At 48.0% G+C, this 17393-nt stretch overlaps 1 protein-coding gene across 1 annotated transcript in view; it reads right to left on the minus strand.

Moving 5' to 3' along the window:
* ADAMTSL1 (ADAMTS like 1) overlaps window positions 1-17393 on the minus strand; it is a 796153-nt gene that overhangs the window by 46758 nt on the left and 732002 nt on the right. The window contains exon 26 of the mRNA XM_086961466.1: window positions 2737-2944. Within this exon, the coding sequence (XP_086817592.1) occupies window positions 2737-2944 (208 nt within the window). The remainder of the gene's footprint in view (window positions 1-2736; window positions 2945-17393) is intronic.

The following is a 17393-nucleotide window of genomic DNA, read 5'->3' on the forward strand; positions in this document are numbered from 1 at the left end:
ACATCAGTTCTACCGGACAAAGACAGCACTGTAACTTTGTTAAGGTGAGGCGCAATACACATGGAAACATAAGACTGGCTCTGTTGTAAAAAGGCCTCTCAAGGCACTGTAAAATTTAGCCCAGGTAACTGGACAATAGAGCAAGCGTTAGACAGCACCGGTCAACAAGGCCTGTATCTATGACAGGTTTTTAACGATAGACACATGGGATAAATTTACGTGCGATTAAACAAGCTGTAGAACATTTATGTTGTCAGTGGTTCTCCGGAGAGTCTGATCTGGAACTGCTCCTCGTTGGGTAACGCAAGGTTACTGGGTGCAATGCTCAGTTCGGTCATTTCACATGTTCTTCATCAGACCCTTATGACTAAAGATGTCTGGGGTATGCAATGAATGACTAGAATTCTGATTTTCCTTTAAAACTGGGCACTAATTTGTGCTACATTGACAATATTTTGAGATAAAATACAAACTGTAGAAGGTTGAGCAGAGGTTAAACCACAACACTGTACTGGCAAGACGAAGGAATAAAATGTTTCAAAATGAACTGATATGTTAGTCATACACTTAAGCATGAGCAACAGGCCCAAAATTAGGCATGTGTGAAATTTCCTTTACTCACTCAAAATATAATTCATCCGAAATTCACAAACAGAAATTGCACACCATTTGGCCCCCAAACCACTCCCTTACCTAAAATCTTGTGTGACTTTTTAACAAGAGGTTGGCCCTTGAGTTTAACCTTGGAAATTTGGGGGTAACGACATTTCAGAATTTTTCACAGGCCACTTTAGAACCTACAACTGGATAGAGCACTAAGGAAAGGGGAACAGTGTCAGCAGCACGTGTTTCATATTTGTTCAGATTTGTTGTTCATTTTTTATACTCGAAAGAGAGCAGCGAGAGGGAAAAGAATGCCAAAATCTAAACGTGCACTGGCCACCAAACAGAAACTGATAACTTGAAAATACACACTGCATTGGGACTCTTGCCAGATCTCAGAACTCCTATTTTTAGAAGTACCAAAGATCCAAGGCGCTGCTTCCCACCAGCCCTTGTCATCTGCAATAGATCAAGGCCCAAGCGGTGCCAAGCTTAAATACTCGGGATCTAAGACATCAGCAAGACATAGGCAGAACTGCAAGAGAGAACTGTCACCATTCTGTTTATGCAATTTCAGTCAGCGATAAACATTACTGTGGCACCCATAAACATGGAATAAATAAGCTCCAGCGCGATCAAAACCAAATGGGGTTTTCGCTTCCTGTGGATGTCCTAAAATATGTGTCATGCCATTTTTTAGAATTTGGCTGCCTTTTGCAAAAACAATCTACACGTATACTTAACCAAAGCCCTGCAATGCTCAGATCTAAATAACATCGCCATTATTAGGCTTTGCCTGCACATCGCTTGCGCTGTGCTTGGGACTCTTTGGTAAATAAAAAAAAAAAAATTAAAAATGGTTTAGAGCCCGCCCACTACTTACTATTAGTTGGCTCCAACGTCACTCGTTTCCTTGCTTCTAATTGGTTAGCACCTTCTCCTCGGCTTCCTCCTTGGGTTTCTCTGTGTGAGCCTGTCATGGAGTATGGACCAAGTACAGCTTTCTGTCAGTGGCCAGTGGAAGGACACTGGCCACAGGCTCCTGCAGGTACTTTTGCACATGCACTCTTATAGAAAACATCTGTCTGCAGGCCCTCTCACACACCCCCACTATTCTCCCGCTGTCTGTTGTTTCACCAGCCAGGGGCGGCTCTAGGCTCATGGCGGCCCTGGGCAGGGAGCGTAGGTAGGGGGCCCCGGAAGAGGGGGTCCGGGCAGGGCAAGGCACGGAGGCCAGTGAAGAGGGGGGGGGGGTGTGGGGGGGGGGGTGTCAGGGTGTTTGGAAGTGGAACAGAGCAGGAGGCCACCAAATCCCTGCCAGGGGCCGCCACAAAAATATGTATCCATCCTCAGAGGATTATTATATTAAGGATATATATTGGCGTGGTGGCCCCTGGGGTTTGGTGGCCTGTGCAAGCTGTGCACCTGCACAGGGCCACCAAACCCCAGGGGCCACCACGCCAATATATATCCTTAATATAATAATCCTCTGAGGATGGATACATATTTGCGTGGCGGACCCTGGCAGGGATTTGGCGGCTCTGTTCCACTTCCAAACACCCTGATCACCCCCCCACCTCCCCCCCTCAACTCTTCACTGGCCTCCGCACTCCGCCCCGCCCGGACTCTCTCTTCCGGGGCCCCCTACCTACGTTCCCTGCCCAGGGCCGCCAAGAGCCGCCCCTGGTTCTTGTTCTCGCGTCCTCTTCCCAGTGTGCTTCTTCACACTTCATTCCCTCATGCACTTTCCATGTTGCTCTCCCCTCCCCCATCTTGTCTGTTGCTTTTGCCATGCCAACGCTCCAAGTCCTTCACGCCTCTTTTAAGTACCCCTGTCAATTGTTCGCCTGCCATTCCTGAATCAAAAGCAAAATGGCGGCTGCTTAGTGATTCATGGACCCGTATATGCCATCTCTCTGGAGCTGCAGTAGTGTCATGGAGCATACAATTGCATACGTGATGAAGCATGCATGAGTATATACATCATCATGGTTTTCTCACCAATACTCTGCAGGATTGGCAATAACCATCGAGTTATTTTTGCTGATACTGAATAGGAATGTCAAAGCCAAAATGGGTGCACAGACAAAACCAATGAGCTTTGCAACTACTTATTTCATGCTTGTGTCTTACCTGCCCCCAGGAGGAGGCGGCCCATTCCACGCACAATTGTCGGTTGCAGGCCTGGGTGTCCACGGGGCGCTTTGAAGCCTGAGCACACACATCATTTGACATTGGCATGGAGATGCCCACTGCTGTCAGTCTTTGACACGTCACTCGCCGAGTCTGGAAACCTCCACCGCAGCTCTGGGAACACATCGACCAGGACGTCACCATCCACCTACCAATCAAGCATAGACATGTTAGTATCCTATAAAGTTCCCTGAAAGCTCACATCCCTTGGTTACGTCATCTCTGTTTATGCGATGGCGAGAACGGATGTGTTTACACTTAAACAAAGCTTTCTATTTTTTTATCCCTCAAACTAACAATGGCGGAAAGTAGAGCAGGTCTCGTGTATTAACCTTTCCCAGAACTCCCAAAAGAAAATTTTACCACCACATAAAAACTATTGCATTAAAGCGAAAAGGAGCTTTTCAAAACAACAGAACCAACACTATGGGCCAGATGAACAATAGTTACTTACCTGTAATCAGTATTGGTGTCTTTCATAGATTCACATGCCTGAATCATTCCCTGTCGTCGAAGTGGGAGTCCCACGGTACATAAAAAAGCAATAATATGCCATAATAACATAGGAAACAAGCACTGGCGTTGCCAATAGGTCTCGCAGTAGGAAAGTTTGAGCTATTACAATTGCAAATAACAATGCCTTTTATTTTTGTTTTCATTTTAAAAACATAAAGGGCTTTGTCATTTACAAAAGCAATAGCTCCAACTTTCGTACTGCGAGACCTATTGTGCACTGCACAGTGTGGGTGAAAGTGGCACTACGTGGGTGTGAGTGGCGTTGCGTGGGTGATAGTGGGCTTGCGTGGGTGTGAGTGGTGTTGCGTGTCTGAAAGTGGTGCTGTGTGGGTGAAAGTGGCACTGCGTGGGTGTGAGTGGCTTTGCGTGAGTGAGTGAGTGAGTGGCGTTGCGTGGGTGAGTGGCGTTGCATGTGTGAGTGGTGTTGCGTGGGTGAGTGGCGTTGCATGTGTGAGTGGTGTTGCGTGGATGAGTGGCGTTGCGTGGATGAGTGGCGTTGCGTGGATGAGTGGCGTTGCGTGGATGAGTGGCGTTGCATGTGTGAGTGGCGTTGCATGTGTGAGTGGCGTTGCATGGATGAGTGGGGTTGCGTGGGTGAGTTGCGTTGCATGTGTGAGTGGCGTTGCATGTGTGAGTGGCGTTGCGTGGCTGAGTGGCGTTGCGTGGATGAGTGGCGTTGCATGTGTGAGTGGTGTTGCGTGGGTGAGTGACGTTACGTGGGTGAGTGGTATTGCATGTGTGAGTGGCGTTGCGTGGATGAGTGGCGTTGCGTGGATGAGTGGGGTTGCGTGGATGAGTGGGGTTGCGTGGATGAGTGGCGTTGCGTGTATGAGTGGTGTTGCATGTGTGAGTGGTGTTGCGTGGGTGAGTGGCGTTGCATGTGTGAGTGGCGTTGCGTGGATGAGTGGCGTTGAGTGGATGAGTGGGGTTGCGTGGATGAGTGGCGTTGCGTGGATGAGTGGCGTTGCGTGGATGAGTGGCGTTGCGTGGATGAGTGGCGTTGCGTGGATGAGTGGCGTTGCGTGGATGAGTGGGGTTGAGTGGATGAGTTGCGTTGCGAAATGAGTTGCGTTGCGTGTGTGAGTGGTGTTGCTTGGGTGAGTGGCGTTGCGTGGGTGAGTGTGGTGTTGCGTGGGTGAGTGTGGTGTTGCATGGGTGATAGTGGGCTTGCGTGGGTGTGAGTGGCGTTGCGTGTCTGAAAGGGGTGCTGTGTGGGTGAAAGTGGCACAGAGCCTTTGATGTGGCCTGGCGCAGGAGAAATGCTGCTGCTGGGAACAGATGGCCTGGCCGTGAAGCAGGGGGCGGGGCAGCGCTGGGGAAGCCTGTGGGAGGGTCATTGATGCCTTTGATGTGGCGATATTAAACCCCCCCCCCCCCCCCCCCCCCATGACGAAGTTAAACAGTGGTAATTCATTGGGAGAGCAGACTAAAAGACACGTTTAAGGCTGTGATTCGGATTTTACTAGCACTCTACATTTGATCGTCCTCATTTTTAAGTAGTTGCGTAGTTTGATCTTTTTCAATTCAGTGCATTATGGCCTGTTTTATTTTCCTTTTCATGAAGCTGCTTTCTTCACCGGCCACCATCCGTTCGAGTGATTAAGTGCTCAGAGCTGGGGAGGGGCCTATGCTGCTGCGGTCAGAATTGCAGGCACTTTTCAGCAGTCCATGGTTCAATAACCGATACCTCCTCTACAGTGCGGTGTGAGTCTTCCTCAGACTGTTTGCCATGGCTCATTCCGGTGTCCAGGAAAAGCATCCTTTATGGTCACTCTCGGCGCTAGTGCTCTCTCCGCTGCACTTAGTAATTTTCAAGGCGCTGGAGAAAAGTCAGGGGGCCGATACAAGGTTTGTTGTCAACTGTGGCCCAGGAAAAAGAATAGCGGTTTGTAAACATGGGAGATCACTTGGGTCAGGACGACAATGCAGGCGGTGGAAGGCACCGTGCAAAATTGCATGTCTGAAAAGGGTGGCGTCTTGTACACGGCCAGCTGTGGGTCTTGGGGGGTTGTTTCCTCACTTAGTAATTTTCAAGGCGCTGGAGAAAAGTCAGGGGGCCGACACAAGGTTTGTTGTCAACTGTGGCCCAGGGAAAAGAATAGCGGTTTCTAGACATGGGAGATCACTTGGGTCAGGACGACAATGCAGGCGGTGGAAGGCACCGCGCAAAATTGCATGTCTGAAAAGGGTGGCGTCTTGTACACGGCCAGCTGTGGGTCTTGGGGGGTTGTTTCCTTTCACTGCATGCAAGGCAAGGGAAACTGAGAGTACGGCCGGCCTGCGGCCGGCCATGAATAATTAGGGGAGGAGAAGCCCTTTGATGTGCTGGGCTGTATAGAGTGCAGGCATGGTGAAAGGAGATGCGTGGAGGATGGGGGCGAGCTTGGGAAACTGAAGGGGCGGGCTTGGTAAACTGAGAGTACGGCCGGCCTGCGGCCGGCCATGAATAATTAGGGGAGGAGAAGCCCTTTGATGTGCTGGGCTGGCCCTGAATGCGCGTGCTTGTTCACGTGAACTTCATGAAAACCGCGGGGCTGAAAGCCCTTTGGTTTGACGATGTTTTCGCCACTTGAATTCTCTCTCCGCTCGATGCGCTTGCGCACATTGATAGGTCGCGAGACCTAAAAACAGTAATTCCCAACCAGGAAGTAAAGTAGCCCAAGCTACAGGAGAAAAAACTTCCACACTCATGACTATCCTAGTCATTTTGTATAGACCAAACTGGAGCCAATCAGGCGACAGCACCCACCAGAAGGTTCTCCCCAGAGGCTCAGGCTCTCAGATTTTCTCGCAAGGAGTGATGGTAAACCAATGTAGCCTAAGAGCCTCTGTGGGGAGGTGGGCGGGTTGCATGTGAATCTATGAAAGACACCAATACTGGAGAACCACAGATTACAGGTAAGTAACTATTGTTTTTCTCCAGTATTAGGGGTGTCTTTCATAGATTCACATGCCTGAATCAGAGTAGGTAGCAATGCATATCCGTGCTTGGAAGACGCTATTTGTAGCATAAGCTTGTAAATATGAAATGCACATAACCATGAAATATATATAAATAATAACAACACTAAAAGCATGATAAAATGCAGATTCTTGAGCATGTGCACAATAAAAATAAGCATAATAAGCGTCTGACAGCAGTAAGAGGAGGTGGGAAACAGAGGCTCACCTTATTTGAAAAGATTACGCAGAACTGCTTGACCCACTAAAGCATCGGTCTCGCTGGCTGTATCCAAACAGTAGTGTTTGGTGAAAGTATGCCGACTAGCCCAGGTTGCCGCTCTGCAGATGTGCTGGTGAGGTACTCCAGCGAAAAGAGCAGTTGAGGAAGACACTGCCCTCGTAGAATGCGCTCTAGGAGCTGCTTGCAAAGGTCGTCCTGCTTGTGCATGGCAAAAGTCGATAGCTGCAGAGATCCATCTCGCAATTGTTTGCTTAGATACTGCTTAGCCTTTACGAATCATACCATAGGTGATAAACAGTTGATCATATTTGCGTAACGTAGATGTTCTTTGCAAATAGAACTTTAAACATCTCTTAATGTCCAGTGTATGCAATGCCCTTTCTGCAGGGGATTGTGGGTTAGGAAAGAATGTCTTTAAGATGACAGGCTCGTTCAGGTGGAAGTCTGAAGGCACCTTAGGTATGAATTTCGGATTCGTGCGGAGCACCGCTGAATCATTTGTGAACTGTAAGAAAGGATGATGAACTGTGAAAGCCAGGATATCACTGACTCTTCTAGAGGAAGTCAAAGCCAATAAAAGTGACACCTTCCACGTAAGGAATTTCAAATCTGCTTTGTGGATAGGTTCAAAAGGATGGTGCATGAGTTGCGCAAACACTACATTAAGATGCCACGATGGTGGTGGACGACGTACAGGAGGGAACATTCTGAAAAGACCTTTGAAGAATTGTTGTATAATTCTTAAATAATAAAGAGAAGTGGTCCCATCCTGTCGGTATCTTGAAATCGCTGCCAGGAAAACCCTTAGGGTTGCATGAGACAATCCCGATTTTGCCAAATGTAAGAAAAAGGTAAGATTTGCTCTGGCTTAGCCAAAATAGGATGAATTCCAGCCGAACGACACCAGGTACAAAAACGTTTCTATTTGAGACTGTACGTCTTTTTAGTAGCAGGTGCTCTTGCTTTGGCTAGTACCTCCTTGCAATCTGCAGGAATGTTTAGGTGGGCGAATTCAAGGTATTCAGGTGCCAGGCCGCTAACCTCAGAGATGTCGGGTCCGGGTGGTAAATCTGACCGTCCTGGATGGAGAGTGGGTCCGGAGTTGGACACAACTGAATTGGTTCGCACTCCGATAGGAGAAGGAGATCGGTGAACCAATATTGGCGAGGCTATCTGGGGGCAATAAGAATCAGCCAACACGGTTCTTTCTTCATCTTCCGCAGGACTCTGGGGACCAACGGTATCAGTGGAAAAGCGTAAGCATATATTTGAGACCATTTGATCGAAAACGCATTCCCCTGAGAGTCTTTTTGGGGATGCCAACGTGCAAAGAACCGGCATTTGCTGTTCCTCTTGGTCGCAAAGAGGTCCAGATCTGGATAACCCCACTGCCGAAAGATCCGATCCACCGTCTGTTGATGAAGCTCCCAACTCGTGAGTGGACACTGTTGCCCTGCTGAGAGTGTCTGCAAGAACGTTCTCTGTTCCCGGTACATGAACCACTAGAAGATTGATTCTGTGTCATATTGCCCATGCCCATAGCTCCTGGGCTTCCTGAGACAAAAGAGTTAATCTTGTCCCTCCCTGTTTGTTGACATAGTGCATGCTTGTTGTATTGTCCGTGCGAACCAATACAGTGGGCCCTTGAATGATTGCCCAAAATGATTTGAGGGCAAGGAAGATGGCTCTCAGCTCCAAAAGATTGATGTGCCAACGTTTTTGCTGAGGGCTCCATTTGCCGCTGATTGTCAGCCCCTGAAGATGAGCTCCCCAGCCTTCGAGAGATGCGTCCGTGGTGATCGTAAAGTTTAGTGCATCCTGAAGGAACGCGCAGCCCTGCTGCAGATTCATTTTCTTTATCCACCAGAGAAGGGAACCCTGAATGCGAGGGGTGATCTGGATGAGGTCCTCGAATGAACCCGAGACCTGCAGCCATTGTAAGCTGAGTTCTTCTTGAAGAGGCCTCATTCTGAGACGGCAATTCAGTATTAACGGAATGCAAGACGATACACAAAAAGGATTTGAACCGTCGGACTGAAACTGACTTTTTTGAAAGTAAATTCCGAGCCATGTCCTGTATTCTGACTTGTCTTTCGTCCGACACGAAAGCTTGGAGCAGCTCGGTGTCTAGGGTCGCTCCCAAGAAAGCTCGTCTTCGGGATGGAACCAACTGGGACTTGCTGACGTTGATGGAAAGGCCCAGAGATTGACAGAGGGCTAGACACTGCTGAAAATGGTTGTCTGTGTCTGCATAAGAACTGGCCTTGATAAGGCAGTCATCCAAATATGGAAATATTTGTATTCCCTCCAGCCGAAGGTGTGCTGCTACCAGAGCCAGGACCTTTGTAAATACCCTGGGTGCTGAGCACAGCCCAAAGGGAAGCACCTTGAATTGATAATCCCTGCCAGCCACTCTGAATCGCAGGAACTTTCTGTGTCGAGGTAAGATGGGGATGTGGAAATACACATCTTGGAGATCCAAGGTGGCCATGTAGTCTCCAGCCGATAGAAGATGCAGTATTTACTGTAGCAACAACATTCTGAACGTTAGCTTCTTCAGATATTTGTTTAGGGCACGGAGGTCCAGAATTGGACGCCATTCTCCCGACTTCTTCTTTACTAGAAAAAATCTGGAGTAGAATCCTGTTCCCCTCAAAGTTTGAGGAACCTTCTCGATTGCTCCTTTCTTCAACATCAAATTGATTTGGGCAAACAGCTCTTTTAGATGAGTTGGAGGTGGTCCCTTTGGATGAACGTTTGGAGGAAACTGTTCGAATTCGAGGGCATGGCCCTTGGCCACAATGTCCAGGACCCACTTGTCCGATGTTCTCGATTACCATTTTGAGTAGAATTTTGATATTTGTCCTCCAATTTTTACATGAGATTGGGACAGTAGCGGTGGCAGGTAATAAGGCTCATTGTCGTTTATCCTTTCCGCGGTAGGCCGGTTTCCTCTTGTTCTGGGAATAATTAGTATTTTGTTGGCCATAGGACTGATAACGCTGGGTTTGGTAGTGTTGATTCCCCTGCCTGTAGGAGGACTGTTGCGTATATCCGCCTCTGTTGGAGAAGGGCGGCTTACGAAATTGCAGGGTGCCCATGGACTTAGCAGTTTCTGTATTCTTCTTGATTGTTTGCAGGGCTTCTTCTACCTGCGGACCAAACAGAAACTCTCCGTCATAAGACATATCAAATACCTTTGTTTGCACTTCCTGACGGAACGAAGTGGATCGCAGCCACCCTTGCATACGCAAGACAGCAGCACCTGCCAATTGCCTAAAACCAGTTAAGGCCACATCAACAACCGAATCAATCATCTCAGCCGAGATTCTTTCACCTACCTGCAGGATTTTCTGAGCCTCAAACTTAGAAGGTTCCGAAGTAGGTTTATGTATCCAACCACATTTGCCGGTCATATCTGCCCAGGATGGCCAATGAATTAGCAGCTCGGACCGTGGTAGCTGCCATCGTTGATACACGCTTACCAATGGCATCCAAGCGCCTGCTGTCTCTATCCGGTGGGGCTGCGATTGGAGATGAAGGGTTCCTAGATCTCTTTTGTGCAGCTTGAACGATGACCGAATCCAGTTTTGGATGTCCTATAAGGCAAGCAGGGGACTTTTCAGGAGCCTTATATTTTTTATCGATCCTTGGCAGGACCGGAGGTATGGAAGCCGGGGTAGACATGACTTTAATACCCTCCTTCCAGATGAAATCTATGATAGGTATAGACTTTGTTTGCTTTCTTGGCTGGTCCTTAAAATCATACAGAAAGCATTCCTGCTCCGTATGCTCCATGTCAATGTGGAAGCACTTCGTAGCCCGCTCCATCAGAAGGTGGAATCCACCCACATCCACTGGTAGTGAATCCGAGTTAGCCGGTGGTGAAGGAGAAGGAGTTTGCACCTGGTAATCATCCCACTCTGACATCAAAGACCTGTCATCGACTTCTCCTTCATCTCTTTCTTCTTCGTCAGAAAGAATGTTGTTCGTCCGGCTGATTGGAAGATGCAGGTGGAGGAGACCTTGCAGGCCTGAAGTCAGGTATAGGCGTCTCCACCCCAGGTGGAGGAGGTACAGAGCCTGTTGACTCTGATGGAGGAAAACGTCTGTAATAGTCATCCAGTATGCATTGAAGGTTGGTAAGCAATGCTATTGGTACCTGAGCTGAGGGGATATTTGTCACAGGTGATGTCACTTGCTCAGGCGGATGCTGAAGATCTTGGTCGTCCTCCTGATATTTATTGTTCAATTCGGAAGGACTTGTAGCCGTTCCAAATGTTTCCTCAATGACAGAATCCTCCTCACTGTCCTCAGAACCTAGTAACTTGTCTGGCACCTGTAGGGATATTTTTTGCGGTGAAATATGCAGAGGAGATAAAGATTCCACGACGATGAGGTTGTCTTCGACGGTACAGTTATCGTCGTAGACAAGGATGGCCCCGTCGACGGTGGTGTCTTCGTCAACGATGGTGTCTTCGCCGACGATTGTGTCTTCGTCGACGGTGTGGTAGTGGTCGACGATGGTTTCTTCGTCGATGGACGAACAAGCGTCGACGATGATGTCATCGACGGGATCTTCTTTAGTTTAGCCATCGACGAGGTGCCGACGACGGCAGAAGATGAAGACTCTGCCGTCAACGAGATAGGTCTAACAGTAACATAGACCATCGTCGCGATGAAGACGTCGTCGACATAACCATCTCAGGCTCAGGAGAGGACAAAGTTACCGTAGACGTAGTCGTAGCGTCGACAGAGATCTTCGTCGACGAAGGAGTCGACAACGGCATCGTCAACAACAGGGATTGTTTCTGAGGTAAAGTCTTCTCAGAAGATGTTTGAGATAACTTTTTGTGAATTTTCTCGGGGGCGTAGATGAACCACTTTTCTCCTTAACACGGGGAGTAGCCTTAGATGTGGAAGTCCTCTCAGACCCCTTAGAAGGTTGTTGCTTCCTCACAACCTTAGCCCCAGGAGAAGTTAAAACCTCATCAGCAGCTCTCTTCCTAGAGGCTGAAGTAGACCCAGAGGCAATACTGCCTACCTCAGAAGCAGGATAGTCCGTATCCTTGAGCTTTGTAGCCACAAAATCAGGCGGCCCTCTCTGTCCCTGAGGGTTTTCTGAGGGAAGGTCCTACAAATCTTGCAGTCCTTCACTTGATGTTCAGGATACAGGCAGTAGATGCACTTCTTGTGGGGATCTTCTTTAAACAGCCAGAGCTTACCACAAGAGTCACAAGGCCTAAATAGAGATTTCTTGGAAGAAGACATCTTCAAAAACTAGATTCCAGAAGGAAAATAGAGAAGTACTTAGCAGAGCTCAGGGAGACTCCCTTCACACGACGTGCGGTAGAAAATCTGAGAGCCTGAGCCTCTTGGGAGAACCTTCTAGTGGGTGTTGTCGCCTGATTGGCTGCAGTTTGGTCTATACAAAATGACTATGATAGTCATGAGTGTGGAAGTTTTTTCTCCTGTAGCTTGGGATACTTTACTTCCTGGTTGGGAATTACTAGTTTTTCCTATGTTATTATGGCATATTATTGCTTTTTTATGTACTGTGGGACTCCCACACCGACGACGGGGAATGATTCAGGCATGTGAATCTATGAAAGACACCCCTAATACTGGAGAATTACCAAGTTCTCAGTCAGTGCAGTGCAGGAGCTGTAAATGCTGCGCTGCATGAGGAGAGAGCAGGAGAGCGCCAAATTTATTGAAATATGGGGCTCTCCTCCCCTTTCCCAAGCGCCAGTGCTGAAATCAGTTGCTGTGCGCCACGGAGGCACCTTTGCGCCATGGTACTAGGGTGTCTCAGTGAGTCTAGCCAGGTTTTGTACTAGAAGCGTACCCTTCCAGTACAAAATACTATGCATAGACGGCCTTTCAGCCTTTTCCGACTTTGTATGTGTGCTGTTTATTTTTTTTTTTAGCGCTGGCTAGACCCGGAGGTATCAGAGCGCTTTAGATGAGGTTCCACAAAATCACAAATTTACATCAATAACAATTTACATTAGTTGCTAGACAAACATTACAAGAGCATGGAAGACGAGATAAGTGAAAGTGTAGAGGGGAAGGGGGTAAGGGTAAAGGGGTAGGGGGGAGATATGGCGGAGAGACGAAGGAAAGTCTGCCCAAAGTCCGGCTGGGTAGGTGACGGTCGGGAGGGGAGTCCCAAAACCCATCTCCTCTATAACAATCAGTTAGCTCCACTGAGCATTGGTCAAATAGCTAGGTCTCAATGGGAAAACATTTAAAGAACATAGAGGACAAAATAAATGGAGCATAGAGGGGTAATGGGGTAGGGTAAAGGATTAGGAGGGAGCATATGACAAAGAGACGCAGGAAAATCTGCCCGACGTTCAGCTGGGTAGGTGACGGCCAAAGGGGAAAGTCCACAGCCCATCTCCTCTTTAGCTATCAGGTAGCTCCACTGGGCGTTGGCCTGAAAACTAGGTCTCCACGGTCATAAGTAACAGACAAAAACATTTAAGGAGCATAGAAGACTAAAAATGGAGTGAAGGAATGGTAAGGGATAGGGTAAAAGGGGTAGGAGGGAGATACGACAGAGAGATGAAGGGAAAGTCTGCCCAAGGTCCGGCTGGGTAGGTGAGGGCTGAGGGGGAAGTCCACAGCCCATCTCCTCTATAGCTATCCAGTAGCTCCACCGGGCATCGGCCAAATGGCTAGGTCTCTACGGAAAAACATTTAAAGAGCATAGAAGATTAGATGAAAAGAGCGTAGAGAGGAAGGGGGTTAAGGTAAAGAGGTGAGAGAAGGGTACGACGGAGAGATGAAGTAAAGACTGTCCAAAGTCCGGCTGGGTAGGTGAAGGTCAAGGGGGAAGTCCACAACCCGTCTCCTCTATAGCTATCAGGTAGCTCCACCAGGCATCGGTCAGATAGCTAGGTCTCCGCGGTCGGAGGTAAGTTCAGCAGGTTCTACGTCTTGATGGAGGATGGGTGAAGGTCAGCTCGATGTCCGTTTTTTGTCCTAGAGTAATAGCATAACATGGTAGGGACCACTGTGTCAGCCATCTTGTGGTTGGGCAAGGGAATTTTGACCTTGATGTTACATTCGGCCAGACCCCATTATTACATGGGACCAAACTAGGCGCCAGTAAGTCCTCCAAGCTCCCATTGTGATCTCTAGAGGCCACCCTCTACTCACCCACTCCCCGCCTCCAACGCGCATCTGCTGTATATCTGTGGAATCATGTGCTCGGGCATTTGATTTGGCCACCCAAGATTCATGTGGTATTGCGCGGTCGTGCACAGGAGCTCTAAGCCATCAAGATTAGGCTGCTCCCTCAGATTTGGCATGCAAAAGCAACTATATGACCAACAATGCTGTGTCACCTAAACGAATGGCAGAAAAGATCCTCAGACAATGCCAGCTATCTGGTGGATAGGTTGAGTTCACAACGGTTGGTGACTGACTCGGTTGGCATTAAATTGCAGTGAGCACCAGAACAGTGCAAAGCAGGCTGCAGCTATGAGTGAACTTGGGCACCATATTAGGGTCAGGCCACACGCAGTGAGAGGACTCTCTAGCGAAGGCCATCTTAGGGTCAGGATGCATCAAAAACTTCCCTCGCAACTTAAAGCATCTTTCTAACTGCTGCAAAGGTGATTTTACCTTAACCGAGGTGAATTTTAGGGTCCGAATGTTGGACTCGGTCCGCGGGTGAGTTCACACCACGGGTGCAGTGCGGACTGGCTCCCCCAGGAACAGGAGCAGCAGCGGTAGGCTTTCGGTCATCTCAAAACCAGCGGAGCGCAGCTCGTCAGGCAGGTGAGCTTCAGTGCCGAGACACAAGGCACTTAGCTTGGTGGGTGGTTGTTGCTTGCAGGGCTCAAGCTGCAGGTCGCAGGAATAGGAACAGCAGTTTTCAAATGCTCTCGCCCGCCATTTTTAGAAGCCCGATGGCGGCACTCTCAAAGGGCTGCAGCTCGGTCTCTGAGTGGTTTACAGCAGATTGTAGCATCTCAGATAGAAGAGGAGAGGTTCCGATCCTTTCATAATCCTTTTTCAGCATTTTACCGGCACATCAGAGGAGGATTATGATGGTTAAGGGCCCTGAGCAGCAAGAGCCTCGCTGGCCAACGTTACATGGCCCACTTACCCGGCCACGTCCCGGGCCACTGAGATTCTAGACATATTGTTAACATGTGGCGGTGGGCGTAGACTGGTGTCGTTGTTGTAGAAGGCCATGAGGATGGATTCAGGGTCTCTAGCCCTTGGGACATGGGACACCTAGAATGAGGATCTGGAGGTGCCTTTGCTGTAGTAGCAAGGCTCCGTGAAGGGGTGGGAATCTCATTAGCGGTTACGCCAGAACAGTGTCTACTGGGGCTTGTGCCGCAGCGCGAAAAAAGGAAAATGGCTGTACAGTGCTGCACACATTCAAAGTCAGAAAAGGAAGGGGAAATGAAAACATTTCTCTTTCCTTGCACCGACTTTAAAAGGGCCCAGTTTTCTGACGCTAAAACCCGTCTACTTTGTTTAGTAAATTGGGGTTAGCATCAGAAACCTTGGGTGGTTGCATGGGAACGCCCATGCACCACCCAAGGTACGCCCTCTTGACGATAAGTAATGCAAAGCAGGGCTATGAGCTGCATTGCGAAACTTTCACGTTATTTCCAGCACAAACACGTTTAGCGCTGGAAAAAAGTTTTTGCGCCGATTTGCATCACTTTTGTGAAAATCGTAGTAGATCTCACCAGTATGCATGACGAGCCAGTCCCACATTTTGATTCTTTTCGAGAAGGTGCCGAAATGTGCTAAATAACTTTTGCCAGCTTCCAAGTAAAATGTGTTTTTTTTTCCTCAGTGCCACTATGCGGGGACTCAAACCGTATTACACCGTGGATGCAAACATTCTACAGCAGCTGGCAAAATCCAAGCACAGTATTAACTTTGAGTCAATGAGGAATCTGCAAGTTTCCCCTTTCACTTTCTGTACCATGCAAGAATTCAGGCTTTTGAATGATGCTCCCTGAGGCCTGGTGGTATTGAGCAACATTTTAGGCATTCGACCTGCTGCTGGGCTGACTTTGTGAAGCCTGCTGATAGCAGGATGCATTACAGGGCCCAGTGCTTGTTTTTAGGCGCTGTACCTCAGTGAGGAACTATAAAGCATTCTTGTTGAAGGAAATTCATCAGTTAAATCAAAGAGAACTATGTGTTTTTTACAGGCAGTTGCAGAAAACATTTTAATTGGAACTGCCCTAACTTGCAAGGGGTAAAAGACTGGGAGGCTTATTTATGAGCCTTTTACACCGATGTTGCGTTACGTCACTTTATGTGACGCTGAAGCATCATAAAAAATGTGCCACGTTGAGCCATATTTACAAAGTGACGCATCATTGCAGATGCGTCACTTTGTAAAGCCCTGCGCTATATTATACCTGCGTCAGGTGTAATGAATGCAGGGTGGGCGTTCCCGTGCAAAAAAGGATCATGGAAGTGGCGCAGTGAAATCTATCAGATTTCACTGCGCCACTTCTAGGACGCCACTGCGTCAAAATCTTACACCTGCCTCACAGCAGGTGTAAGACTGATGCAGGCCCTTTCGCATGGTGCTTGCCCATGTGAAAGGACACATTGTTAGATTAGTGTTTGTTTTCAGACACACCCCAGCAATGCGTCAATTTTGCACCTACAGATACGTTAGGAATACTGATGTATCTGTAAATCCTAGCGACAATACAGCGCATCCATGGTGTGGCAAGGAGGGCACACTGAAAAATGTTGCATTGCTGTTTTCACGCAACAATGCAACACTTTTCATTAATGAGGCCCTAGGTAATCAATGAAATGCCAGCCCCTACCCAACTGCCAGCCAATTATAGTAATCTAATGAATTTCAGAAACATTTAGACAAGATCATTTTGGACAAATGAATTTGTTTACAGGAACAGTGATATGGCATCAACCAAAAGATGGGGCGGTTTCCGATATATATATACTGTTTTCTTGTCTTGTCTACCTAATTTAGAGCGTGGGGTAAGGCGGTGTTACCAGAAGTGGAAGCACCACCACCTGTACCCTTGGGAATACCCTTTCAGCTGAGGGCCTTACCAATTGGAGCCATAAGCGGTAACTGCATCCTTTCTTCTAGGACCATCATTGGAACGAAGGCAGTGGGTGACCAAAACAATTCTAAATGCCCTCTCACGCTGGAAGAAACTCCCAAAGCAAAGGCGACATTTGTTATGTGGTTACCGGAAATGGCGCTGTAGCTCAAAATATTGTATTCAGAAATAGTGTCTGTTATAAATATTGTGCCCTAAATATTCTTTACAAAACTTTTGTTTCATTGGGTGTAGATTTTCTACTATTAACTCCAATGGGACAATATTCTTGAAAACTGTTTTGTGGACATAATACTTGTGTCAGACGATTTTCTGACAAGAATATTCTGGAACCATAAATTGCAATGGACAACAATTGTGTGTGTTAATCTCTATGACTCTTGTGCGTGAACACAGTTCTGCCTTACTGCCAGGCTTTTTCCTCTGCGGCGCTTCCACCATGCAGGCTTGAGTTGAAAAATTCCTACCACAATGGCTGGCATCTTTACAATTGACAGCCTGAAGCTGTCGGAATACAGGAGTGCAAGTCTTTGCCAAGTACCACCTAAGTGATTTCTGGTACTTTCCTTTTCCCATCTCCGTTGTAGGTCTAATCATCCATTTTTTGCACGCAAAGTTCATGACTTAGCTGAATGTCATTACAAATTTTAAAATTCCACGCTTGCCGCAGCCAGTGAAGGGTTAATTTCCATAGGATCACTTGCCCATCCACAGAAGGGGAGCCGATGCGATGTACACTTCAAGCCTCCCTCCAACTATGTGTTGCGGGTTGCTGCCTGGGGAGTTTTTGCGTATAAACCTGG

This window comes from Lissotriton vulgaris, chromosome 3_1 (assembly GCF_964263255.1).
Source record: "Lissotriton vulgaris chromosome 3_1, aLisVul1.2, whole genome shotgun sequence".
NCBI classification, from domain to species: domain Eukaryota; kingdom Metazoa; phylum Chordata; class Amphibia; order Caudata; family Salamandridae; genus Lissotriton; species Lissotriton vulgaris.